Source organism: Thalassophryne amazonica, chromosome 5, assembly GCF_902500255.1.
Source record: "Thalassophryne amazonica chromosome 5, fThaAma1.1, whole genome shotgun sequence".
Classification (NCBI taxonomy): domain Eukaryota; kingdom Metazoa; phylum Chordata; class Actinopteri; order Batrachoidiformes; family Batrachoididae; genus Thalassophryne; species Thalassophryne amazonica.
In genome coordinates this window covers 82,023,993-82,051,568 of record NC_047107.1, presented here as the reverse complement: position 1 = coordinate 82,051,568, position 27,576 = coordinate 82,023,993, and the positions used below count along the sequence as shown (strand labels likewise).

Here is a 27,576-nt window from a genome sequence, read left to right as displayed (position 1 = left end):
AAACATTTGATCTGGTGGTTTTTCACTGTCCAAATTGCCCCCCCCCCCCCCCCCCCCAAAAAAAAAAAAAAAATCAAGGTAGGTACAATCTGGATGTGCTAAAAATCAGATTTTGAGTGGCAATGTGAACAAGGCTTTAGTTCTACATATTGGCAGTCCAACTCCCACCCACTCAGCTACATGTAATTCCAAAATGATGAGCTGAGGAACAATTGGAAACATTCTCATACAGCATCCATCAAATAAACCACATTAGTTACAAGCAAAGACTAACAACTCATGTGTGTGTTTGTCAGGGAGCAGAGCAAAGTTGGGAAACTGCGTTGAATTATAAAAAAAAAAAGAAAAGAAAAATACATGGTGTAAAATAAATAATAATTTATTATTATTGTTATTATTATTATTTGTTGTTGATGATGTTAACAATGTTGTGCCGTATAAAAGCAAAAATCTGTGTTAGTTGTGATTTATTTAGTTTTCATTTTTGTGTATTTTAAAAATACAGTTACTAAAGGTGGTTGTGGGTATTAACGTAATACCACAGTGATGCTACATCACAAATACGCAAGTCCTACACAGACACGTTGGCGCTTATCTCTCATTTCTGTAGGATGAAGCCTACAACTCCCTATCCAACACAGATCATTCCACAGCTAAGGGTAGTAGCCGTTCCCAATGGGCAGGACTGAAACAACACAGGCGGTGTCTTGTCCAAGGACAAAAAGAGATTTATTAGAGGTTATTTATTAGAGATTATAAGAGGTTTATTGACAGGCCAGCTAATTATCCATTAAGCAACATGCTCTATTGCTGCAGTTGGGCCAAATTAATATGGGTATAATTATTAATTTGGTTCAATTGCCAAATGGAACTAAACTGAGGTGCATTTCAAAATAATAGCACAGATTTTGCATTACATTCAGATATTTGTATCCTGGAGAATTTTGGTGTGGATATCTAAAATAATCACGTTTCCAAGGAAGAAGTGAGTTAATTTGATTTAAATGATACACATTTCACATATCTAGTAGTCGTGGTCGGGCATACAACTGATCAGATGCAGAGAATCATATGCATATAGTAGGAAAATATTTAATAATATCCATACATTTAAAAAGTAAGAGCACATATCCCCTTGTCTCTCCCACTCATCCATAGAGTTAAATATACTCTATCACAGTGCTAAATCAGTTCTATCACAGGGTAAAATCAACTCTATCATGCTGTGAATGATTCTTATTGGAGCCGAATTCACTCAAATGGCCGAGTATATTTTACTCTGCAAAATTTACTGTGCACTTCCTATGCCCTATTTCATGTCCTGTCATGTCATGTCCTATGCCCTATGTCATGTCCTGTCATGTCATGTCCTATGCCCTATGTCATGTACAGACTAGTGAAGTGCATGTGTACACTCAAAACAGCCTCACACCCAACTCGTCACATTTGGATGCAAAAGGTTCATTTTGAATGTCACTATGTGACGAGTTGAGCAGCCTGCTCACCATAACTAAAACATAGGTCAATGTCGTCTGAAGCCACCAAAGTGAAACAGATAGTTCTGTGTGTAGTCAGACAAAAGATGCTGCAAAAAATTAAAAAATGTTTCCCTGTGAGTCACTCAATGATGCAAAAGGGAACTGACTCAGCGTAAATATGTGATGGGTCAGGAATGAGAACGTGTTGGTACACTTCACAGAGGTACAAGACACAAATAACGAGCTAACAAACACAAGCAAAACATTTCTGCCCAAGGTTGATCCAAAATCAAGCACCTGGATTTTTATAACAAGGTCTGCACAGTATCATTTTACTAATTTTATAAAGGTACGAGAAAAAGAAGAGCTTGTAAAAAAAAAGTTGCTCGTAAAGAAGAGCAACACAAAGAATGATTTAGATATATAACATCTTGTGGCAAATGTTCAGAAATGCTGAAGATGAGAAGAAGCAAAAGCAGCTGAAACAATCAAAGAGGAGTAAATTAGTCCCATTGGGACATGAGGACGTAATGAAATGGCATATAATGTGAGACGTGAGGATTTTTTGGAGGCCAGTGAAGGATGGCTAGATGTCCAGTGTCCTTCAGGGTCCTGGAGGAGTACTCCAGGCTCCATATTTAGAGGAGGCCTGTTCGATACGGCATGTATAATTGATGTGAAGTAATGCTAAACCAGGGTTAGGCCCCGTTCCTCTGGATCACCGCAGCACGGACAGCGGGGGAGAGCTATTGGAGGAGCTACAGATTGGACACAGGAGTGATAAATTATGAAAAGACATAACTGGTGTTTTTGTTGAATTTATTACTGACAATGCTGATGCAGAAGAGGAGCACTAATGTGCCGACCGGGGCCTTCCCACTGTAATTGTCTTGGCACGCTGACGGCAGGGCACTTTGACTAGTTGGCTTTGGGCCCAAAACCATAATCAAGGGCCACTGCATCGTTCAAAGAACAGTATCTGATGTCTCTTGTATAGTCCTAAATGTATGCTGTCTATTGACCCATTAAGGTTTTATGGGATGTCCTTTGGTAAGCAAAAATACAACATCCCATTAGCTACATCCTTGTAATACCCCGCACAGATTTCCTGGAAACTAAGCTCAAATTAGTCTGCAAAAATAGATGCCATTAAAATCTACTTTTAATCCTAATTGAACAAAATATATACTATTTGCACAATGAAAGGTAATTGGAAAAAGTAATCACCTGAGTGCAAGTGAAGCAATAAACACCAAACATGCCGGTTAATCAGAAGAAGGGGCCAAAGGTTGACCCTTACCTTCAAATGAGGACATGGGCTCCAAAATGCCAAACTGCTTGAGAACTGCCATGAAAAGGATGATAACCACGCCAATGGCGAACAGCTCCATGCCGTGGATCACCATGGCTTCGGTGCAAGGGAAGCCCCCTCTGGGGCCCAAACTCTGAGGAGTGACTAAGGGAAGCTTCACAGGTCGATCACAAGTGTTCTGGACAGAGCCGAGCTGACGAGAAGAAATAAGGAGTCAGCGGAGGGAGGCTGCATGAGTTTGAATCCAGGCCGCTGAGACAGCAAGCTGGACGATTGCTGCTTTAATGTCAACAGTAATGCTGAAATGGAAAATATGTGGAAGCTGACATATATGGAAAACCTCCCCATGTAGACCCATGAGGGAAAATTAGAGGCCGTGTCACAGGCTGTTTGTTGCTGCGCATTAAAGGAGATGTTTAGAGTCACTTTCCAGACTATCTTCCTGCAAATAATCCTACGGGAACGTAATCCACAGAAGCTGTGATCAGTCCTCACGTCATCATCACAGCAAATCACATTGTGGTTTTAGATTAAAACATCTTCTGGAAAAAGCAAAAAGCTCTGTGTAGCCTCGGTGTCCATGCACTTTTTCATGACTGTGGTCCTTGATGTGTTCATTAGGAGGGAGTCATCTGACTTACCAACAGGCAGAACATTCAGCAACAGAGAGACAACAAATGCCAATATCTGCTCATCTTCCATGCTATTAAGCAACAAAGCACATTAGCAGTTCAGAATAAATTACCTGCATCAATCATAGGAGTGATTTCTGCAACAAAAACAAGCTCTTTATCTGTAGTGTAGAACAACGCCCAAGTACAGCCAAACTCAGGCTCAGGAGAACCTGCTGCGTAGGACACGAAGACACAAAGAAAAGTTTGTTCAGAAAAAGAGGACAGAAGTAAGCACAATCCTGATATAAGAAAAAGGGAAAACCACGATCATCCTTTTTTCTTCTGGCACAGGTGAATCCCAAACTGCTGCCGTCACAGCAACCACTTTCATTTTGTTTCTCCTCCCGAATCCCTTTGATAATACTCAGAAATCCTTCAGTCTCCCAAACATCTTGAGTCGAGGACTTCAGTTTCAAGTCAGAGTTGCCAAGTGTGGCTTTGTCCCGCCTGCTTCGGTCAACCTCACTTTGTACAAATCCAGCTCCAGATATGGAAAAGTGCGGACCTGCAGAGACGGCACTTAGAGCATGGAAATCCTGAGAAAGTGAGAGGAGCTGTTGGAAACGAAACCTCCTCCGCACATAGTTTTCCAGCACTGCTCTCTCTGCTCCTCTTTATCTGTTGCTGAGCCGACTTGAAACTTTTTTCTCCTTCACCTTATTGAGGTTTAAAATTAAAGTAGTGCAACATAAACCTTCTCCTCTGGTTTGTGCATTTATCCTTCTGATGGTCCCTTCCCGCTGTGCTGCACTCCTCATTTTCTCCTTCTGTCCATATGACTTACTTTTGCTCCCACAGCTTGTAGCCTCCTCCCTCCATCTCCTTCATCATCATAACTTTGGCCAACCACAGACTTTCTCTCCCTCTCTGAGTTGTTTTCTGTTTCAAAACAATCTCTCCCTTCTTAGTGGGGCAGCATAGCAAAACAATTGTCCATTTTGTGATAAAAGCATGGAATTTGGCACACATATTCTAAATTAACTAATGTTTATTTTCAGATATGGAGCCATCCTGGAGCTGATCTCTAATGAGCTACAGGGGTCAATAAAGAATTACACAGGGGTCAAAATTTAAAAATGCTCCAATCATGTTGAAAACTATACCACATTATTTATCTGATCACAACGATTCCAAAAAGGTATACGAGTAGTTTGGGTGATCTATATGACTGAATGTTCTGGAGTTATGGGGTACAAACAGCAAAAATGGTGACAAAGATCAGTTTCAGTTTGTACAGGAGTCAAAAGTGAAAGTTACTCCAATTTTGGTAAAAAGTGATGCAAATTATTATTTAAAATAAAAGTATTAATAAATGGAATAGTTTTGACTGTGCTGAATGCTTGGTCTCCAAAGTAAAGGTCAACCAAGGTTGACGCATCTACCCCGTAACATGATAACTAAGCATGACAGATGGTGCAAACTATTCCTTTTTAAAATGCTATTAAATTCATCTTGGGCTCCGGTCACTGCATCACAACATACAATCGCTCACAGCCTACAACCCCTGGCAAAAATTATGGAATCACCGGCCTCGGAGGATGTTCATTCAGTTGTTTAATTTTGTAGAAAAAAAGCAGATCACAGACATGACACAAAACTAAAGTCATTTCAAATGGCAACTTTCTGGCTTTAAGAAACACTATAAGAAATCAGGAAAAAAAATTGTGGCAGTCAGTAACGGTTACTTTTTTAGACCAAACAGAGGGAAAAAATATGGAATCACTCAATTCTGAGGAAAAAGTTATGGAATCATGAAAAACAAAAGAACGCTCCAACACATCACTAGTATTTTGTTGCACCACCTCTGGCTTTTATAACAGCTTGCAGTCTCTGAGGCATGGACTTAATGAGTGACAAACAGTACTCTTCATCAGTCTGGCTCCAACTTTCTCTGATTGCTGTTGCCAGATCAGCTTTGCAGGTTGAAGCCTTGTCATGGACCATTTTCTTCAACTTCCACCAAAGATTTTCAATTGGATTAAGATCCGGACTATTTGCAGGCCATGACATTGACCCTATGTGTCTTTTTGCAAGGAATGTTTTCACAGTTCTTGCTCTACGGCAAGATGCATTATCATCTTGAAAAATGATTTCATCATCCCCAAACATCCTTTCAATTGATGGGATAAGAAAAGTGTCCAAAATATCAACGTAAACTTGTGCATTTATTGATGATGTAATGACAGCCATCTCCCCAGTGCCTTTACCTGACATGCAGCCCCATATCATCAATGACTGTGGAAATTTACATGTTCTCTTCAGGCAGTCATCTTTATAAATCTCATTGGAACGGCACCAAACAAAAGTTCCAGCATCATCACCTTGCCCAATGCAGATTCGAGATTCATCACTGAATATGACTTTCATCCAGTCATCCACAGTCCACGATTGCTTTTCCTTAGCCCATTGTAACCTTGTTTTTTCTGTTTAGGTGTTAATGATGGCTTTCGTTTAGCTTTTCTGTATGTAAATCCCATTTCCTTTAGGCAGTTTCTTACAGTTCGGTCACAGACGTTGACTCCAGTTTCCTCCCATTCGTTCCTTATTTGTTTTGTTGTGTATTTTCGATTTTTGAGACATATTGCTTTAAGTTTTCTGTCTTGACGCTTTGATGTCTTCCTTGGTCTACCAGTATGTTTGCCTTTAGCAACCTTCCCATGTTGTTTGTATTTGGTCCAGAGTTTAGACACAGCTGACTGTGAACAACCAACATCTTTTGCAACATTGCATGATGATTTACCCTCTTTTAAGAGTTTGATAATCCTCTCCTTTGTTTCAATTGACATCTCTCATGTTGGAGCCATGATTCATGTTAGTCCACTTGGTGCAACAGCTCTCCAAGGTGTGATCACTCCTTTTTAGATGCAGACTAACGAGCAGATCTGATTTGATGCAGGTGTTAGTTTTGGGGATGAAAATTTACAGGGTGATTCCATAATTTATTCCTCAGAATTGAGTGAATCCATATTTTTTTCCCTCTGCTTGGTCTAAAAAAGTAACCGTTACTGACTGCCACAATTTTTTTTTCCTGATTTCTTATAGTGTTTCTTAAAGCCAGAAAGTTGCCATTTGAAATGACTTTAGTTTTGTGTCATGTCTGTGATCTGCTTTTTTTCTACAAAATTAAACAACTGAATGAACATCCTCCGAGGCCGGTGATTCCATAATTATTGCCAGGGGTTGTACATGAAATCAACACATGAGTAGAATCATATAAACACATACTCCACTGATAGAACACCTGAAGAGGCACATGACAGGAGTGACACCATGGTGCAAACAGCTGGGCGCCACGGGTGCCAAAGAGATGAAAAAACTTGTCTGGAGTGGCCATACATGTGCAGAAAGGGAAGGTGATTATGTAGAAAAGTAATGAAACCAGCTGACAGAGAATATCCTAAGCTGTGAGCAGATATGTCATTCATGTGAGTGTTTTGCTTGTTACTGAAATATTTGCATAGGAGACTGAACTTCTCAGCCGACCCTCATATAGTTACAGGAGAACAACAACAACAACAACAAAAACAACAACAAAATTCTTAAATGCATTGCGATGTGGACACTGGGCGATTCCGAATCAATTCACAAATGTTGAAAAATAATTTTGTAAATGTCAATTGCAGGGTACAAATGTGGACGCTGGCCACCGTTACCGAGCACTTTTCATGTTCCTTATGTAAACCTGTATTTATACTTTTACTGTAGTCATTTTTTGAGCCAGTAATGTACTGTTAACTTCAGTGTCACGGTCCGCATGAGCTTCTGATTTGACTTCTATAAGCAGTGTGATGGTTTCCCTTCTGCTCTAGGGTTCTACCAGTGTCGCAGACTGAATGGTCCCCCCTAAAAATCGGTTGCCCCCTGCCTTCACTGTGCATGTGTCATTTCGAAGCATCAGCAGCATTTCACCAATTATCGGCCCGTTTCTGCTTAAAACTGCCTTGTTTCTGCTTAAAACTGGATTTAGAATGATTTAAGAGGTTTTACTTTGTCATCTGATGGTTAATAATCACATTATTCCCTTTGATCACTTTGGGTGTAGAGAGTCAGACTCAGAGAGTCAGACTCTGATCACGCCACTGTCTTTTATGATGAAATAATGCTGAATTTATGTGGAAATGATTGTTCTACAAAAGCTTCAGATATCTGTCACTGAGATAGAAGATGATTGGAGTGCAGTTTGAAGCAGAAACGAGGTGATCATCTGAATTTGCTGCTGTTGCTCCAAAATGACGCATGCGCAATGAAGACAGCGGGGACCGTTTGGTTAGCAATACTGGCGCATAGGTGAGCGAGCTCTCACACTAAGTTCGCTTTCATATTGTAAACACTGCTGAGGCCTCCACATTTCCTCACCATGTCTACTTATTGTCCTAGATCTCTGCTTACCTGCTGAAGGTCTCTTCCATGTTTGCAGTGTAAATATATCACTGCATTACCCAGTGAACTGTTTCTTCCAGTTCCAAACTGTTTTGCTCACTACACCAATGACTGTCCTGCTTGAGCAGGGCATTTTAAAAGGCAAGCACCCAGGCACATTCTTCACCAGAATGTTGTCATTAATTCCAACTTCCCGATGCTCCGAGTGAGCAGGGGTGACAACTGGTCACTCAAGGGAACTAGGGCGCTGCCCCATCAAAATATAAAATCAATATCAAGAACCACCATTGCCAGTGAGTATTTTGTCCTCATTCTCTCCCAAGATTTTGTCTCCTCTGTGCATGACTTCAACTAGACTCTCTGATCTTGACTTTGTTTCTCAACCTGAATACCATTTTTTGTACTGCATCAGTTTGGTTGTTTTCGTAGTTTTTTGTGTATGTGTTTATGTGTGTGTGTGTGTGTGTGTGTGCGCACGCATACGTGTTTTTCTAAAGACTGCTCACATTTCAGTGGCAGTGTCAAAATTATTCATTTAATATGTCAATTGAGGTGGCTCGGGCATCTTTTGAAGAGGTGTTCCGGGCACGTCCCATTGGGAGGAGGCCCCGGGGAAGACCCAGGACACGCTGGAGGGACTACATCTCTTGGCTGGCTTGGGAACGCCTTGGGGTTCCCCCGGAGGAGCTGGGGGAGGTGTGTGTGGATCGGGAGGTCTGGGCGGCTTTGCTTGAGCTGCTGCCCCCGCAACCCGACTCCGGATAAAGCGGAAGAAAATGGATGGATGGATGGATGTCTTACACATAGCCTGCCTAAAACTTTTGCATTTAACTCTGTACTGAAGGCTTCATGTAACGTAATGAGCTAAGCAGCTGCATTAATAACCACATTGTTTCTGCCTGACCGTCCCTCCCATCTCCTGCACAGCCAAAACTGTGATAACATTCATTTTCAGCTAGAGTTTTCATGGAAAACTCGAAGTTTCATTTACTGGTAAATGTGTACATGCAGCAACCTCGCCTTTCTCTGAGTGCACAAAAGAGAACCCTCAGATATGCACTGGCCACACTGATTTTGACTATTGTGTGTATCTTCGAGGCCTTGAATTAAAAGACTTATTTAATCTGTTCATTTCTTAATTTTGTTTCCACAAACAGCCTCAGAAACTCTGACTTAAAATCATTTTTGCCTCCACACAGTTTTACATGTTGCCCAGAAATAAAAAGCTTTTTTCCTTTAGCATTTAAAAGAGAATTTTTGGTTTGGCAGTTCGCAGTGTCTTCTTATCCAGAAAACGTTTTGCCTTTTGATTTCAGAGGGATTTTGTTTGGATGTAGCAGCATTGTCTGCTGCTTAGAATTAAGAACTGCTGCTGTAAGGATTCTTTTCCAGTTACTAGAGTTTTCAATAAACCTCTTTCAACCTTATCCCGTGTATGTTCAGTGCTTAGGGCTTTAACTCTTTAACACTTAAGTATTTTTGCCTTATGGCTTTTGTTACAGCCACTCTGTTCCAAAATCTGTGGGAGACAGACAGCGTGCCACAGGTTCCGTGATGCTTGCATAAGACACACCAGAAACATGAACCATGACATTAGCCTGCAGGGCTCACCAATGAGTCCTCTTTATTTAAAGTCTTCTGTCCGCACAGTAAGCATGCCTCTTGTGGGCTGCAACACAGGATCTTCCATGAGAGGGAACATTCCCATGTTTTTCCTTACCACTGTTGCCTGTGTGCTTGTTCTAGGGGTTGGTAAGGTTAGATCTTACTTATGCATTGCACCTGAGGCAGCTTTGTTGTGATTTGGTGCTATGTAAATAAAATTAAACTAAATCAAATAAAATGATTTCTTACTACTTTTTACTCTTTATTTTACTTTGTCTTTTATCTGTTTTATTGCCTGTTGTAATTTTATTGTTATCTTTAATTCATTTAGTTACAGTTGGGAGTAATTTGGTGCCCATTTTTTAATCATGTACAGCACTTTGGTCAACTGCTGTCATTTTAAACATGCTTTAGAAATAAAGGTTGAGTTAAATGTGGGCTCATAAGCATATGAAAACATCAATTCCTTGTAGGAGATTATTTATGCACTAATGAACAGATGGTAATGAATTCTGTATTCCATTTTCGCTCATAAACCCCCCTAAATTCTTCATACTATAGCTTCAAGTTTACTTGGAAAAAGTGAATAGACATGAACTTGGGATTTACTGCAAAGTTTACTTTCCAACTTTATCCAAAGTAAAATCAGTTGTGAGTTGATTTGCCAGTATGCTTTGGATCATTGTCAGTTAAACAGCCAAAGACGGCAAATAACATTAGCTCCTTGCCAGAGGCAATAAGTATTACTGAGTGTGCTACGCTGACACCCGCGCATTCCTGCACAATAACACAATCTGTATCATACTTCACAAATCAGGTGAAGTCTCTCAGATCATGATCTTCTCCAGTCTCTTCCCATCATTTTGACACAACACAGAAAAGAATTGTTCTTGCTTTTTAAAATGTTTTCCTCCCAGCTTAAATCCTTTATATTTTAAGATCTTTAAGAACCAGCGAGTTGATTTTGGTCACACTTTATGTGTTTGCCTTGTTGCACACAAGTGTGTTTTTGGCTTTTCAGCTGAAAAAGGCTTTCTTCACTGACAGTGACCACTTTTTTCGACTTATTGACAGTTAAATGCAATATCCAATCATTCATTTTCTATACACGTTTATTCCAACTAAGGGTGGTAGGGGAGCTGGAGCCTATCCCAGCAGTCATAGGGAGAGAGACAGGATACACTCTGGACAGGACACCAACCTATCGCAGGACTAAAAGCAATATTCCACATGAAAATAAAGCACCTGAACTGCATTAAAATGTTTTGCTGACAAATAATAAAGCAGCAACAACACTTGGTCATGAAACAACTCATTAGCTAATTCTCCAGTTATGATTGGTGGATGGACACACTGTTCTTGACCATTTTAAATTGGAAGTGGTCCTCCAACTTTCAGATCACTCCTTTTCAATACCAGAAAAGGTCTTTTTCTTGCACACCACAGGAGTAGGTATGGTGGCGCCTTCCATCGGAGGGCAGCACATATTATGAAGTTGATGGGGGAAAGCCATTTGTATTCTCATCCTGCAAAAGTCATCAATAACCAGAGAGCACTAAGGGTCATGTCTGTAGATAGTGTTCATTGATGCAGTACTGAGGAGCCATCTACAATACAGGAGCACCCAGGTTCAAACATGAAGCAACTCATGCAAATGGACGCTTAGAACATCCTTTCACTCAGCGAGGATGACTATTTTCCACTGCTGTCAAGATAGCTTGGAAAGCTCTGTGCTGCAGTTGCTGTGCTCTCTGATGTCCACTGACCTGGAAGACCAGACCTCAATGGGTAGGTACATCTGCTTTTGGCATGGTCACGCCACTGGTCAGTATACTCTAGGAGTGGCAGTTACTGTGATGGATGGGATTATTTCAATAGTGACAGGTCAGTAAATGTATTATGAGACTCAGACTGAGATATTATTTGGGTGTCTTGTCTGTTGCCTCATTAGGCATTTTGACTGCGGTCAGTGAAACTGTATCTTGATGGGGGAGACTTCTGATTTGTACCTTTACTCTTAGTGGGGCAGATATCTGAAAGAGGCGTGCAGTTCCAGAAAGAAGCATGAAAATTTGGGCGAGTATTTTTTTTTTTTGGGTATGCTGATTTTAAAAATTGCTGGAACTACTGTGTCACTCCAACCGTTCCCACCAAAAATTAAGAAATTCAATGGCCACCATAAAACACATTTTCGTCCATAAAATTGCCCTAAGTGCTTAACCCTCAGGGGCCGACTCCGTCGTATATGACGGCTAAAGCCAAACTTTACTAAATTATAAATAACTTTTTAATGATATGAGATAGAAACGTACCTTTTTTTTTGCTGAAAAGTTAACTCCGCAGACTTTTGAGCCAGCCATCGGCCATCTTTGTACTCCTCATAGAAGCTGTGTGATGACGTGCGCAATGAGAGTGTCCAACTGGAATTGGTTCACCGTCACATGGTTTTCCAAAATCCAAACATAGGGCAGATTTACCTCACATGAAAAGCCAAAGATCGTTTTCAGAAGTGATATGTTACTAATTTGTCTGTTTGAATAGCCCCCTGGGTGCTCCAATGAGTACATACTATTAGTACATACTCAGTGTGCCCTGCGCCATTACGCAAAGCGATCAGTGAAAGCAGGAGCAGACAGAGAGCCTCTGATGACAATCTCACGTACTCAAACAAAGAGTGTGTAACTATCAGGATTGCTGCACTAGTTTGCATGTGAATGTTACTGGATAACTCTGCTGCTTTCTCTGCGTAAAGCACTGTTTACCATATCAATGGACAACAAAACACATAGACCATTTTGTATATATTGTTGAAAATGTGCATTTGTGTTTATTGTTTGAAACTTTTTGTTGTACAGTCTTTCACACAAGACCTCAAATTACCTTTAGAAAGTGTCAAAACAGTTGTTTATTATAGTTTGCTGTGTGTTTTGAATAAATGTGTGTGGAAAATAATTTTTCGCTTTATTTTTTCCTTGCCTATTTTTGATTGTAAACCTTTATTACACTTATAAAACACAACAAAAACATATATATTCTAAAAGCACAGGTTGTCCTGAAAAAAAGAGACATAAAACTTGATTGTGGGATGCAGGGAGAGCTGTTAACAGTAATAATAAAACATTTATGCCAGCCGAGCGAACTGTCCAAAAAATGCCCTCGGATCCCAGAGGGTTAAACAATGACTGGATGTCATTGGTACAAGGTATCTCTATGACTTTCTTACACGTAGGAAAACTCAGATACAACACTATGGCCATGTGACATGCTTCCCTGAGCATGATCCATCACTCAGATATCTCAGTGCTAAGGAACCCAGCACCTGGAAAACAGGAGATGACCACAAGCAAGCTGGGGCAGCTCGATGGATACTTTTGGAAGATGGGGATGGACTGGAGGTCTGTCTTGATGGCTACCAATCAGGACCCAAGGAAGTTATGTAGTGTGGTGAATGTGTCAAAATGTGGCACAAGCGCATGCTTCCAGACCTGGTGTTAAAACATTAAAAAAAAAAGATCTACAATTTTTACTCCATTCACCCAACGAGTTTGCAGGCTAGTATCTGCATTTGTGTTTAAATATGCTTGTGTGTGTTCAGCAGGTCAAGAGAGGACAAATGATGACTTTGTAGTTGCTAATGCATCAAGATAAGATTGGAAATGTGAGTGTGCACACTTGTGTGTTAATGCATTGACATGATTGGAGACAAAAGCCAGAGATGGGAGGCCAGAGTGAGAGAGATCGATTTCATTGTGGTGTTGAGCTTCCTTGTTTCTTACCAGAAAAAAATCTGACATCAATCACCCATCACAAAAGCAGAATTATATTTTGTCTCTGCTGCCTCTGCTTTGTTACTAAGTGAGATTCCGTGCTGCCCTTTGTTACAGCAAGAAGGGCAAATTTACATTTCAGATTAGTGAGCAGAAAAGTGAATCAGGTGACAGAAGTATGCTACCACACACCCCTGCACCTGTAAACGATGTCCACATGTGATGTTTGAATTTACATAGATGCAGGAATTTGGTTGTTTTTATACCGTTGTGATTCTGTGCCTGGTGCAATGACACAAATGAGTTTGTGTGGTCTGTTTTGTGTATTTTGGCTTGTCGGCAGGGCATTAGGAGAATAACAGGTTTTTAAAAGGCAGGCCTGGCACTGCCTACTGACACAGCAGCCACTACAGTGCATCTGGAAAATGTTCATAGCGCTTCATTTTTGCCACATATTGTTATGTTACAGCCTTTTTTTCATCAAAATTCTACACAAAATACCCCATAATGACAATGTGAAAAAGTTTTTTTAAATCTTTGCAAATGTATTAAAATAAAGGAATCACATGTGTATAAGTATTCACAGCCTTTGCCATGAAGCTGTTCACCCCCAAAACATGAATCAGCTGCAAATCGTAAATTATCCGCAAACCATTAATAGCAAAATGTGAATACTGAAAAAAAAATCTCCCGAAACGTGAACACAGGTCTCAAAAATGTGAATGCAGGTCTCGCAAAATGTGATTATCATTCATTATATATATATATATATATATATATATATATATATATATATATATATATATATATATATATATATATATATATATATTCAGTTTAAGAAGTTTACAGATTTCAGTTTACAGATCAATTACTGCAGAAAATCTTGATTGCAAACCTTATCACTGCAAAAATGTTTTTGTTGTTTGTTTTTTTTTGGGGGGGGGGGAGTTCACTACAGGGAGGGAGTGAACTCCACCCCTGGGGAGGTGGTCCGAGTGGGGTCTCGCTTCTCGCGTCAAGAGCTGGACGGCTGAATGGGGCGGTACACACCTCGAATGGTAATGTAGGTGTCAAACTCAGGGAGGACAGAAACCTCCCTGGAGACTCTGGCAAAGTTAGAAAGATATTCACAGATTCAAAGTTCACAGCTCAATAATCTTAAGAGAAACATTGTAGAAAAAAACAAAACAACACTAGTTTCTAATCTCAAGAAGGTAGACAATGAACTACAACCTTATTTTTTATCCAAATGAGCCATCCTCTGAGCTGGAAGAGTAACACTGATCTGAACGAGCAGATGACTTGTGAAACTGAAGTGAAGGGACCGTCTACAAAGTGCAAAAATGAAGAGACAGTAGAAAAATATTCAACTGAAATCCATAAACTACTTAAACTGAAAAAAATAGATATATACCATGAATGACATTCACGTTGCAGCTGATTCACATTTTGGGGGTTAACAAAGCTAAAAATTGAGCTCAGGTGCATCCTGTTTCCACTGATCATCCTTGAAACATTTCTACAGCTTCACTGGAGTCCACCTGTGTAAATTCAGTTGATTTGACCTGAATTGGAAAGGCCCACACCTGTCTACATATAAGATCCCACAGCTGACAGTGCATGTCAGAAAACAACCCAAGCATGAAGTCAAAGGAATTATCTGTAGACCTCTGACACAGGATTGTCTGGATGCACAAATCTGGGGAAGTGTACAGAAACATTGCTGCTGCTTTGAATAGCCAAATGAGCACAGTGGCCTCCATCATACATAAATGGAATAAGTTCAGATTCACCAGGACTCTTCGTAGAGCTGGCCACCCGTCTAAATTGAGCAATCGGAGAGAAGGGCCTTAGTCAAGGAGGTGACCAAAAACCTGATGGTCACTCTGTCAGAGCTCCAGCATTCCTCTGTGGAGAGAGGAGAACCTTCCAGAAGGACAACCATTTCTGCATCAATTCGACAATCAGGCCTGTACGGTAGAGTGGCCAGATGAAAGCCTTAGTAAAAGGCACATGGCAGCCTGCCTGGAGTTTGCCCAAAGGGACCTGAAGGACTCTCAGACCACGAGAAACAAAATTCTCTGGTCTGGATTGAACTCTTTGGTGTGATTATCAGGGATCATGTTTAGAAGAAACCAGGCACCATCCCTTGAGAGATCTGAAAATGGCTATGCACAGATGCTCTGGCAGAATGGGCAAAACTGCCCAAAGATAGGTGCGCCAAGCTTGTGGCATCATAGTCAAAATGACTTGAGGCTATAATTGTTGCCAAAGGTGCATCAACAAAGTATTGAGCAAAGAGTGTGAATACGTATGTACATGTGATTTCTTAGTTTTTTTTGTTTTTTTTTTAATTACGTCCTTGGTGAACGAAATAAAATCATCAGTGTTTATATAGTACAGAAGCTTGAATCTTCAACTGGACTGGGTTGCTTGACGCGAGGACGTTTCGCTTCTAATCGCAGAAGCTTCCTCAGCTAAATTTCTTGCTCTGGTAGTCTGACTTCTGTCTTGACTCACCTGTTTCCAATTAGTTGTTCTTTGAGCATTCATCAACTTTCCCAGATCATCCTCTACCTTCTTCTTTTTTTAGTTGTCCAAAACTCTGTCTTCTCACTGGTAGATTTACACACTATAAAATTGATCCATTTTGTTCCTGGAATGTTACCTAACAATGTTTTCTTTTTTCCCCTTCTTTTGTTGGTTAACAGTGTTTATAGTTATTTTTTGCCCCCCTGAAGAACTCTGGCGCTCCCCAAGGGGAGCACGCCTCACAGTTTGAAAACCACTGATTATCATAAAACGGAGGATGACTGTAACCGTGACAACATGAGATGGCTCAGAACGAATCTACAAATACTCGGTAAGGCAAAAGAGAAAGTATAAGAGTGCCTACCTGAGCGATGGTACCGCGCTGCACTGTGGCCGCAGTGTGAGAGGCAGCTGGGGCGAGAGAGGCGCCTTCTGGCCTCCACAGAAAGAGCTGCCATCACTGCTCCCATAATGCACCTGGGCTACCACAACAGCAAGGAAAATGTTGCTTGCAAGGCTCTTTGGTTAAATTTAAATGTTTAAAAGCCTAAATATTAAAGCTGACAGACAAAAACAACTAACTTTATTTCTGAAGCTGAAAACTAGCTACAAAATCCCTGCTCAGGCAGGAAATGAAGCCAAAGAAGTGAGAATAAAAATCTGAATCTTATGTCCTGAAAGAGGCAACTCCCTGACAGCATGCAGAAAGCGACACCAGAGAGATGTGCAGCGTAGATATGTGCACGTTTTTGTTTTTTTTATTTTTGTCAGAAGCCACATTTCAAATTCTGTTTGAGTTTGTGAGACTGCGTCACAGTGTGTGTGAGAAACAGAGGAAGGTAAAAAGGGAGACAGATCAAAACAACACCATGGAGCTTCTGACCTTTAACATCACACATGTTGCACCCCTCCACCTCTCTTTCTTCTGCATCACAGTTATCCTCTCTTCTCATCCCTCTCCTCTCAGAATCATTTGACTCCAACACAATGCTGCACCCTGTGGACTAAGTCAGGCCGGTTCCTGCACACTTCCCCCAAGGGAGGTCACCAAAATCAGTGCACAGCAAAAACAAACATCAAACTGTTTATTAATTATTATTATTATAAGAGCAATTTGCTGTAAAAATAAATTAATTTAATTTGACATTACATATTGTGAGATTCTTCCTGTGAAACACTGAGCCTGTTGAAGTATCAAATCAAGGCCAAGAACATGCATTGGTGCCAAGCATCACCACATCCACCGCACTACAGAACCACCTTTGGTTCTGGATGGCAACTACTCGGGTAGACCACTGATCCATCCCCACCTGTCCAGTCCTTCTCCAGCTGTAGGGTTCCTCAAAACTGAGGAACCTGCATGCTGGATCAGCCCAGAGACACATGCCAACATCATCAAAATGCTATTGTTGATAATCCCTGCACCATGTCTTGTTTTTGCTGTCTGTCGAAGTAACTGTTAGGGAAGCTTCATGTCTAGAAAAGACAAAACTAAGGGAAAACATCTGGGATTTTGTCTCTGGAAGGTGGTGACTGGTGCAGTGGTAAGTGTTCGTCTACTTATCAATAGTGTCCAGGTCCAAACTTGAGGCAACTCACGTGGGTTGTTGTGTGGGCCGCCAGAAGAGGAGGTACTGCTGGCCCACCACCAGAGGGCGCCCTGCCTGAAGTGCGGGCTTCAGGCACGAGAGGGTGCCTGCCGCCACGGACACAGCCGGGGGTGACAGCTGTCACTCATTATCTCATGACAGCTGTCACCCATCTACACTTCATCATACTACTCCATAAAACCCAGACGTCATCTCCACCTCATTGCCGAGATATCATCTACCTGTGAAGGTAATTCTCTGCTAAACTGAAAACACTGACTAATAGTCTGAACTTCTTTGCAGCTGTTTTCCTGTAAGTGTTTCCTTATCTGTGGGATTGGCACTTGGTGTCATCAGCGACAGCTTCGCTTCACACTCCAACCAGATAAGTGGTTAACAGGAGCTGCACGAGTGTGTGATTAGAGGTGGAGGTGACTTTCCACCTTCTGACTGTTTTTGTTACTGGGTGTGCACACACCCACATCTCACTGTTTGTGCTCCTCGCCAGCAGTACCAGATCCGACAGTCGGGGACGGTGATCACCTGGGAATTCGGGACTTGGCGGCTCCAGTATTCACCAGGTTCGGTGGCGGGGGAAATCGTGTGGTTCCGGCTCTTCTCAGGACAGACGTCTTCTATCCTCGAGCCTGCCCACACGTCACCTTTGTGTATTGACTGCTATCAGATTCTGAGATTGTCTGTATATTCGTTGTGCACATTCACAACATTAAATTGTTACCTTTTGGCTCATCTATTGACCGTTCATTTGCGCCCCCTGTTGTGGGTCCGTGTCACTACACTTTCTCCAACATGGGTGGGCAACTGGAACTTCCTTTCTCTCATCAAGGATGACCAGCTTCTTGTTAAAATATCATTACAAAAAAAAATAAAATAAAAAATAAAAATTCTGACATTTAGATTCGAGTAACTGGGGATTGTGCAGAGCTTCTTCTTCTTTTTGCACACTTTAATTATGTCTTATCTGCAGACTATATTATGGAATGCAAATCCCTTGTACTGGTGACCTAAAAGGTAGTAGTAGTAATAGAAGAAGAAGCAGAATAGAATGGCCTAAGCAGTGTTCTGTTCTGAGTCTGGTCTGCTTGAAGTTTCTTCCTCAAGAATGCCAGAGGGAGTTTTTCCCTACCACTGTCGCCTGTGTGTTTGCTCAGGAGAGTTGGTAAGGTTGGACCTTACCCGTGTGAAACACCTTTGCACAGCTTTGTTTTGATTTGGCACTATACAAATAAAATTAATTGAATCATCCCTGTATACCATAGTGGATGAGAGTCTACAACTCCTGGATGGGACGCCAGTCCATAAGGGGTTTCTTCCCCAGCCGGGGACACCATCCATTTACAGCTGTGTGGACTAGCACAATGCAAATGAAGTGTCAATTCCAAGGACACAGATGGGAATCTTCAGTGTGAATGAAACACCAGTCTTTTCTGGTCTAGTCCAACTATGATCCACAGATGTAACAGTGTGGTATTGTATGTCAATGAAAGAGTTCCCGTAGGATTTTTGTGATAAAATTAATTTTCTTGCTGTTTTGGATTCAGTAAGGACCAGACTGTCAGAAAATGATGGGGCTAAAATTGTCAGGCTGCTGCCCCATTCTTCAAGGAGGGAAAATGTTACAGAAGAGGAAATATTTAAAGAGTCAAATGGTGCATAGCAAATGGTGCTATCACCAAATTGTGTTCTAATGTACACAAACATATTTGTCTCCTTATAAGGATTGGAAAAAGTATACATTTGCCTAGGTTCAAACCTTTAGTTAAAGCAGTATATCCCCATCATGGTTCAAGATTATCCTGGTGTGTGGCATTTGGCTGGATAGTAGAGAAGCTTGAATCTTCGACTGGACTGGGTTGCTTGACGCGAGGACGTTTCGCTTCAAATCGCAGAAGCTTCCTCAGCTAAAATTCTTGCTCTGGTGGTCTGACTTCTGTCTTGACTCTTGTAGAGAAGAATAATCAAGAAGTCACAAAAGCTGGAGTTTTAAACCTAACCAGACCCCTCCTACCGAGAGACAGACTGCTATAGGCTAGTGACTAAACAATAGCTCTAATTAGCACCTATTGTGCTCTAGTTGGCACCCTCCTAATGACAGGGCAGCTGTCCCTCTTAATGATGGGACGGACCCTCTCCTGATGGCTCCCTTGATGACTCTGCTGATGACGTGAATGACTCATTTGGTTGGATACTTAAATGGAAAAATGTGTCAAGGGTCTACATCAGTGGCGTCCAAAGTATTCCAGAAAGGGGAGAGAGGGTGGAGGTTTTCTTTGCAGCCACTGACTCCAGCAGGTGATTTTGCTGATTAACTTCACTTTGAGCAGATGGGATGAGTTCATCAGTGAAATCACCTGCTGGAGTCAGTGGCTGCAAAGAAAACCTGCACCCTCTTGGCCCTTTCTGGAATACTTTGGGCATCACTGGTCTACATGGTCTATGGGGGTCACCAAGACTTTCCATGGCTGCTGTAAATGGTGCTATCACCAAATTAGTTAAAATGCATTTTCTGCTCCAGTATGACAAGAGGAATCATTTAACACCACTTTCAATAACATGTGAGCATTTGCCCCAGGATGACCTTGAACCTTTACAGCCCTATACCTGTGTAACTAGTACTGGTCAGAACCTAGACAAACTATATACCTTATTTTAATCCTCTCAACAAGATGGATATATTGGTGTATCTTTGTATCTTGGTGTACTGTAATTGAACTTGCTTTTCAATTCACCCCTGCACTAATGTTTGCCCCCTTGCAAAAGTGTAGCAGAAGTCTGAAACTTTGAACCCTGTCATTTTCTTCCCTATTGAAACCCAAACAACAACAAAATCCTACAGGAGTACACACCATACCACACTATAATGTGATCATGAATTGTGATAACACAGTATGACAGCAATAGTTAATATTTCATTACTGCACTAAGTTTCATTTAATGGACTGCTACATCAAAAAATGTAGGGCTATTTTTTTGGTGGGGGGGGGTGTTAAATGCTGTAGTGGCTGTAATAATGTGCACATGTCTTTTTATTGCAGCCTCTGGGTGACTTACTTCAGCATTTAAAAATTGGTGCAATTAATGACAAATAGACAATGGAGCAGTCTGACGTCCCCATATATTTTGTTTGTAATTACCACTTGCAGGGAAGAACAACCCACAGTTTCCATTTACAGTCAACTTTAAAATATCAGTGGAGCATTTATTCCTTCAATGTACACAAGAAGGGAAAGTACAATGGATGGTGAAATTTGCAATGCTATATTTGAGGATATAGTACAGCTAAAATAAAGCAAAACTGTTCCACGAACTGTTATATTTCTGTTCCTGTAGCCTGTGATGTCTTCTCTGACCACTAGAGGACACTGGGCACCAATAACACACACTTCAGCAGAGAATCATCTATTCACAGAGACAGCAAGGATTTAAGAACCAGATAGATGATGATGATATTTTTCTGATTATTCCAAGATAAATTTACTCATCTGCAAACAAATGGCAGGTATCTGATTTGTCACATCATCTGATGTCTTTGCAGGGTAATGACTAAAGAAGCTCAACCCAAGAACCCAAGTTTGAGACGCGCCACAAAAGAAACACTATCCACACTGTGCACTATGTGCTAGCAGCAGTGGAGCAACACTTACCATGTGATGTTACACACATGCTGGCATCTTTCATGTGCACACATATGGAGATGATAAAACCTTTAGGAGTTGTAATCAACCTCATTATATCACAGATGCCTTTTTATGTTCGACTTTCCCAACAAATGCGCTCCAACAGCATTCAAGATGTTAAAGTTTGCTGTTTGGCCAGAAAGGGGAGCATAGTATTCTGCACCTTTTCTGCAAGCTAAGATAGGTCACCGGGTGTATTACCAATAACTGTTAAAGCTTGTAGCCAAAAACAATCCCACAAAGACTGAGGTGACGCATTTTTAGGTCTGTTAAAAAAATAAGAAAAGAAAAAGGACCTGTTTCTGTGTCAGTTCCTTAAATGGAAAGGAGGCGCTGCTTTCAAAATCTGTGGGTGTGTCACAGAGATCATTTCTTGATAATGCAGAGAACTATGGGTAATCAAAGGGGGCAGAGGCTTTTGTAATGCACTGATGTGCACTCTGCCCAACTTTAAACAGTGTGTCTTCTCTGCTGCACTTTTAAATAATCTGACTGGATGAATTTACTGTTCCATTCTCTTCCAATCAAGTGATGGGGCTGAACCATGACAATACAACAGACAAGGTTGGGTAGGATTACTTTGAAAGAATACATGTGGATTACATGTATGTATGTACATACATTTGGATTACTTGTAATCTGATTACTTTTGGATTACATTTCAAAGTAATCCTACCCAACCTTGACAACAGAGTAGCTGGAAAAAAAACTTGATTTGGGTGATTATTTATTTATTCATGAATGTATTTATTCATTTAATTATTGTCAGTCCACTATTGCTTTCAAATTGTTGGTGGTAATACACCAACAGCTTTGCCAACTGCCAATACACAAGTCAGAAAAATTCTGCCACGTGCAATATCAGTTAAAAGTCAAAAGATTCAAAGCTGCATTGACTCTCAGTAACTGCATTATGTCTAAGTTGCCAGAATATTTCCTCATGCCGTTCCTCTTCCGTGTGTATGTTGTCTTTTTCTCTCTCCCTGGTGTGTCATGTTTGTCTCAGTCTGTCTCTGTGTTGCTGGGCGTGGACTCTGGGTTCCCTCCTTCGGCCTGCTCATCTGATCCTCTGCAGCTGCTGAGTCTGCTCACCTGCAACCAATCTTCAGTCAAGCCACTGCAGTATCTAACTGCGGCTCAGACATCCAAACGCTGCCAGATCTTTCAGTTTCCATTGTGGTACAGACATTGGCCTCGTCTCTGAGAAGATTTTTCAGGAACTGTATTTTTGGTGTTATTTTCCCAGACATCTGTTGACCTGTTTCCTCTGTGTCTCAGATTCTCCATGTCTGATCCACCAGAATCTTAGTTGCCACCTGCCTTGCTTCAGTCTTCAGCCACCTGTTTGATTCACTCCTGTTCGACTCCTCTACCTGCCCTGCTCAGCTGTTCCTGTCCTCTGCTGTCATACTACTCCAGCCAAGCCTGCCTACATCTCACCAAAATAAATTGCAAGACCCTTTCTCTGTCTCCAGTTTGTGTCTGCATTTTGGGTGCTATCTGTCAGTACCTGGGTCAACCATAACACATTAAAAAAATACATAAATAAAAAATCAAATCAACTTTATTTATATAGCGCCAAATCACAACAAACAGCTGCCCCAAGGCGCTTTATATTGTAAGGCAAAAGCCATACAATAATTACGGAAAAACCCCAACGGTCAAAACGACCCCCTGTGAGCAAGCACTTGGCGACAGTGGGAAGGAAAAACTCCCTTTTAACAGGAAGAAACCTCCAGCAGAACCAGGCTTAGGGAGGGGCAGTCTTCTGCTGGGACTGGTTGGGGCTGAGGGAGAGAACCAGGAAAAAGACATGCTGTGGAAGAGAGCAGAGATCAATCACTAATGATTAAATGCAGAGTGGTGCATACAGAGCAAAAAGAGAAAGAAACAAAGAGAAATACTTCAGAAACCTATCCACTGGTCCCAAATTATAAACTCAATGTATCCATACTCTTTAATATAACACATCTAAATAATAATTTTTTACAGCTTTTTTTTTTTTTTAAGTCCAGGAATGGATACAAGAACATTACTAGGGCACTGAAAATAGAGTTCTAACTACAGTTCATTTGTAATCACATCAAAAAGTATTTGGCTAATGATACATAGTGGCAGATGGAGAAAAATACTCTAAATGAGGCTGTATGTGTGACTTCCATCAATTTTTATAACCATCACAATGCAATTTAAAACTAACAGTGGGACGACAGTGACATGGGAAATACTTCAATGATGTAATTGGAATTACAAAAGTATCTTTGTTTGCAGCCCTAATGTGCTGATATATACGAGGTCTGTCAATAAAGTAACGGTCCTTTTTATTTTTTTCAAAAACTATATGGATTTCATTCATATGTTTTTACGTCAGACATGCTTGAACCCTCGTGCGCATGCGTGAGTTTTTCCACGCCTGTCGGTGACGTCATTCGCCTGTGAGCACTCCTTGTGGGAGGAGTCGTCCAGCCCCTCGTCGGAATTCCTTTGTCTGAGAAGTTGCTGAGAGACTGGCGCTTTGTTTGATCAAAATTTTTTCTAAACCTGTGAGACACATTGAAGTGGACACGGTTCGAAAAATTAAGCTGGTTTTCAGTGAAAATTTTAACGGCTGATGAGAGATTTTGAGGTGATTCTGTCGCTTTAAGGACTTTTCACGGTGCGAGACGTCGCGCAGCGCTCTCAGGCAGCGTCATCAGCCTGTTCAAGCTGAAAACCTCCACATTTCAGGCTCTATTGATCCAGGACGTCGTGAGAGAACAGAGAAGTTTCAGAAGAAGTCGGTTTCAGCATTTTATCCGGATATTCCACTGTTAAAGGAGATTTTTTTAATGAAAGACGCAGCCGCCGTGACGCTCCGCCACAGGAAAAACACCTCTGTTGAAAGCCTTAAGGACAAGTTGGAACATGTCCTGCTGTTAAACAATTTCTCATATACTCACTCCACTGAAAGCCATCAATAGCCGCCTGGATTTTACAAATGGTTATCAACACGGAGGTGTTTTTCTTGTGCCGCCGCACCGCGTCGGCTGCGTCCCGACGCGCGGATCCGTCCGCACGTCTTTCATTAAAAAAAAACTCCTTTAACAGTGGAATATCCGGATAAAATGCTGAAACCGACTTCTTCTGAAACTCCTCTGTTGTCTCATGACGTCCTGGATCAATAGAGCCTGAAATGTGGAGGTTTTCAGCTTGAACAGGCTGACGACGGCGGCTGAGAGTGCTGCACGACGTCTCGCACCGTGGGAAGTCCTTAAAGCGACAGAATCACCTCAAAATCTCTCATCAGCCGTTAAAATTTTCACTGAAAACCAGCTTAATTTTTCGAACCGTGTCCACTTCGATGTGTCTCACAGGTTTAGAAAAAAGTTTGATCAAACAACGCACCAGTCTCTCAGCAACTTCTCAGACAAAGGAATTCCGACGAGGGGCTGGACGACTCCTCCCACAAGGAGTGCTCACAGGCGAATGACGTTACCGACAGGCGTGGAAAAACTCACGCATGCGCACGAGGGTTCAAGCATGTCTGACGTAAAAACATATGAATGAAAGCCATATAGTTTTTGAAAAAAATAAAAAGGACCGTTGCTTTATTGACAGACCTCGTACATATTGTACATTCATTAGACTACACAGTGTGACACTCACGTTAGCTAATAACATGAAACTTAGCCTACAATTTACAGTTACTCTCCAAAATTATACAGCGGAAGACTGGAAAAATGTTGCTTGTTCTGATGAGTCTCGACTTCTGCTGCAACATTCAGATGGTAGGATCAGAATTTGGCCAGAGCAACATTAAAGCACACTTTGCATCAACCCTTCAGGCTAGTTGTGGTGGTGTAAAAGTGTGGCAACCACATGGAACTATCATGTCAGTATAGATCAAAATCTCTGAGAGATGTTTCAATATTTTGGTTGAGTCTATGCCATGGACAATTAAAGCAGCTCTTAAGACAACAGGAAGGTCAAACTCTGTACTAGCAAGGTGTACCTAATGAAGTGGCCAGGGCCAATACACAGTACACACAATACACATATCAGGGGAAAGACCATATAGTCATAAAATTTCTCCTTTTCCTTCCTCACTCCATTTTTGCCTCTCTGACTCACCACTTTGTTCCAATTAGGACTAAATCCAATCTCACTCCTTCATGAGATAATTCCTCTCTCATAAAACCACCTCAGCCAGGCAGCTTCACAGCCGGCTATATAATTAAAATGGGCACTTAATAATCAAAACTCATTTATTTTCTTCCTTGTCGTGTGCCCTGCTTCATGTCATGCCATTGTTCATTCCTGCTTTCAGTGTATCTCCCTCTCTCCATCCCTGTTATTCCAGATTTGGGTTTAGGTACCAGACCAAGTGGAGACCTGAGCATCGCTCCGTTATGGAGAGTCAAACCGACAGGCAAAAGTGTTTACTGGAATCTGGGACAGGCATAAGTGGATTGACGATCAGAGGGATGTGATGAGGAGAGGAGGAAGGAATGCTGATTCAGCAAGGCGGTACATGATGAGGTGTGTGTGTGTGGTCATAGGATGGAAGGAAGGAAGAACTCAAGAAGGAGAGACTACAAAACAGTAATAAAAAATAGTCCAGATTTGTGCTCTAAACTCAATGTAACAACAAAAAGCACTGTTTCAGTTAAGGACAGTATTTTAAAGTTTTGCTGAAAGGCACAGAAAAGATGGTACCTTGAACTAACACCCCAGTGAGGAAGCTGAAGGAGTGCAGCACTTTGGTGATCATCCTGCATCTCTCCATGCTCCCCTCACCACAGGAGGTCACAACCAGAAAAAATCTCACTACCCAACCGAAACAGACCACAACTGAAGACAAAACAAAGACGCTTCAAAGTCTTCATCCAAAACTGCACAAGCAGGAGTTGTTGAAGAATTTGCAGCACAAACAAACAAACAAACAAACAACACCTTGGTGGTCAAAGATGTACAGGTTTACAGGTGATGCTCAGTCCCTATTCCTCCTCTTCTCCCCAATAATTTGTTACCTCGGTGGAGGTGAAAAGAATCACTGGGTCAGACTTTATGCTCCACTCGTTTCTTATGACTCATTGGCCACTTCATGGCTGGTCATGGGACACACTGACCCCCTGAAGGGACGCATCTTCTCCCTTTCTCTTGCACAGAACAGACTATGATTCCCTTCACTCGCTTCTCTGCACGTGGAATCTGGCCTACATTGCACAGCTATTATTTTTATCTCTCCAGCACATTGATTTTGGATTTGGGGTGGGGTTAACTTTTAGGGAAAAAACTGATTTTCTTACAGTAAACTCACAATCTTCACTGTGCATGTTCACAATACAGGAGGTGTGCTGGATGTTTGACAGTTTTATATTTGGGTTAGATGTGCAACTTCTTTGAAAATTATTCTGTTTCCATGTTAAACAGTGTGTAGAGAGTTTTGTTTAACTCTGTCATCAGTACTGTATTGACACAAAGTCTCAGATGCAGTACTTCACAGTTAATTTAACACAAGCAGAGATCTTGCTTCAGTTCCTTCTATGTCGATCTCCCCAGTTGTACCGAAAACATAAAAACTGCTCCGACACACTTATTATACTGATCACAACACCATTTCTGTCAGTAAATATATTTCTAACGGTGTTATTGACATGAAATTTTCAACAGATATTGGTAACAACCGAAGAAACCTGCACTTACAAAGAAATCAAGCCATAGATGTCCATAAATTAAAGTGTAGGTGACACCATATGTGATGTTTATTTGAGTATTTAAGACAAAAATTAAACAACAGTTTGAAATTTGCTTTCCTGGTGCACAGCTGCTGAAAAGATAAGTATTCGGAATTTGAACTGCGCACCACTAAAAACCAGGAACTTCCTTGCTGGTCCTGACATTGAAGAAGAAGGAGGAAGTGATCACAGTGCCGGAAATATTATCTTAATAGCCCCATTCATTTATGGATTCATTTTTAAGTGGTTCGGGTTGGAGCTGCACCATGTTTTCGGTGTGAGAACGGATTCTCGAGAACGGATTGACGACCGTGCACGCACGGTGTTTTGCGGGTTTCTCCACATCACACAGAGGCAAAACTGATTATTTTAACATTATTTTTTTGTTGGTGGATCATGGGATAATTTCACCACGTCCAATTAATCCACTGATGCTTATTAATGAAGGAGACGTGGCCAACTTTCATTTTGTAGCGCAGACTCAACCCAGCAGCCACAGACAACATATTTCACCTGCCACAGGATTGATACAGCAGGACAAATGGCCGCTACATGTCACAGCAGGACTTTTCTTCAGCCTTGATAAAGAATTTAATTATTTTCAGATCTCGTTTTCAATGTGGGTATGTTTTCGTGGACTGAAGATGATCTCACTAAAATACTTTATTTTTACTATGTGTGTGTGTGTGTGAATGGTTTTAATATTTAATAATAATATGTCAAAGATAGTCAAACAATTGTATTTCTTTTTTATTTTTTTAATCAGTTGATTATGACCAAAGAGCTGGCAAAAAAAAAAAAAAAAAAAAATTAGAATCCAC

The 27,576-nt window shown here is 41.2% G+C and overlaps 1 protein-coding gene across 2 annotated transcripts in view; it reads right to left on the bottom strand.

The window, feature by feature from the left end:
- Positions 1–27,576, bottom strand: part of kcnip3b (Kv channel interacting protein 3b, calsenilin) — a 155,547-nt gene that overhangs the window by 74,421 nt on the left and 53,550 nt on the right. The window contains exon 1 of one of the 2 annotated variants that reach the window (XM_034170681.1): positions 2,779–4,352. The exons of the other annotated variant lie outside the window; for it this stretch is intronic. Within the exon in view, the coding sequence (XP_034026572.1) occupies positions 2,779–2,884 (106 nt within the window). The 5' untranslated portion in view covers positions 2,885–4,352. Of the gene's footprint in view, positions 1–2,778; positions 4,353–27,576 lie in introns of those variants that run through there. 2 annotated transcript variants of the gene reach the window in all.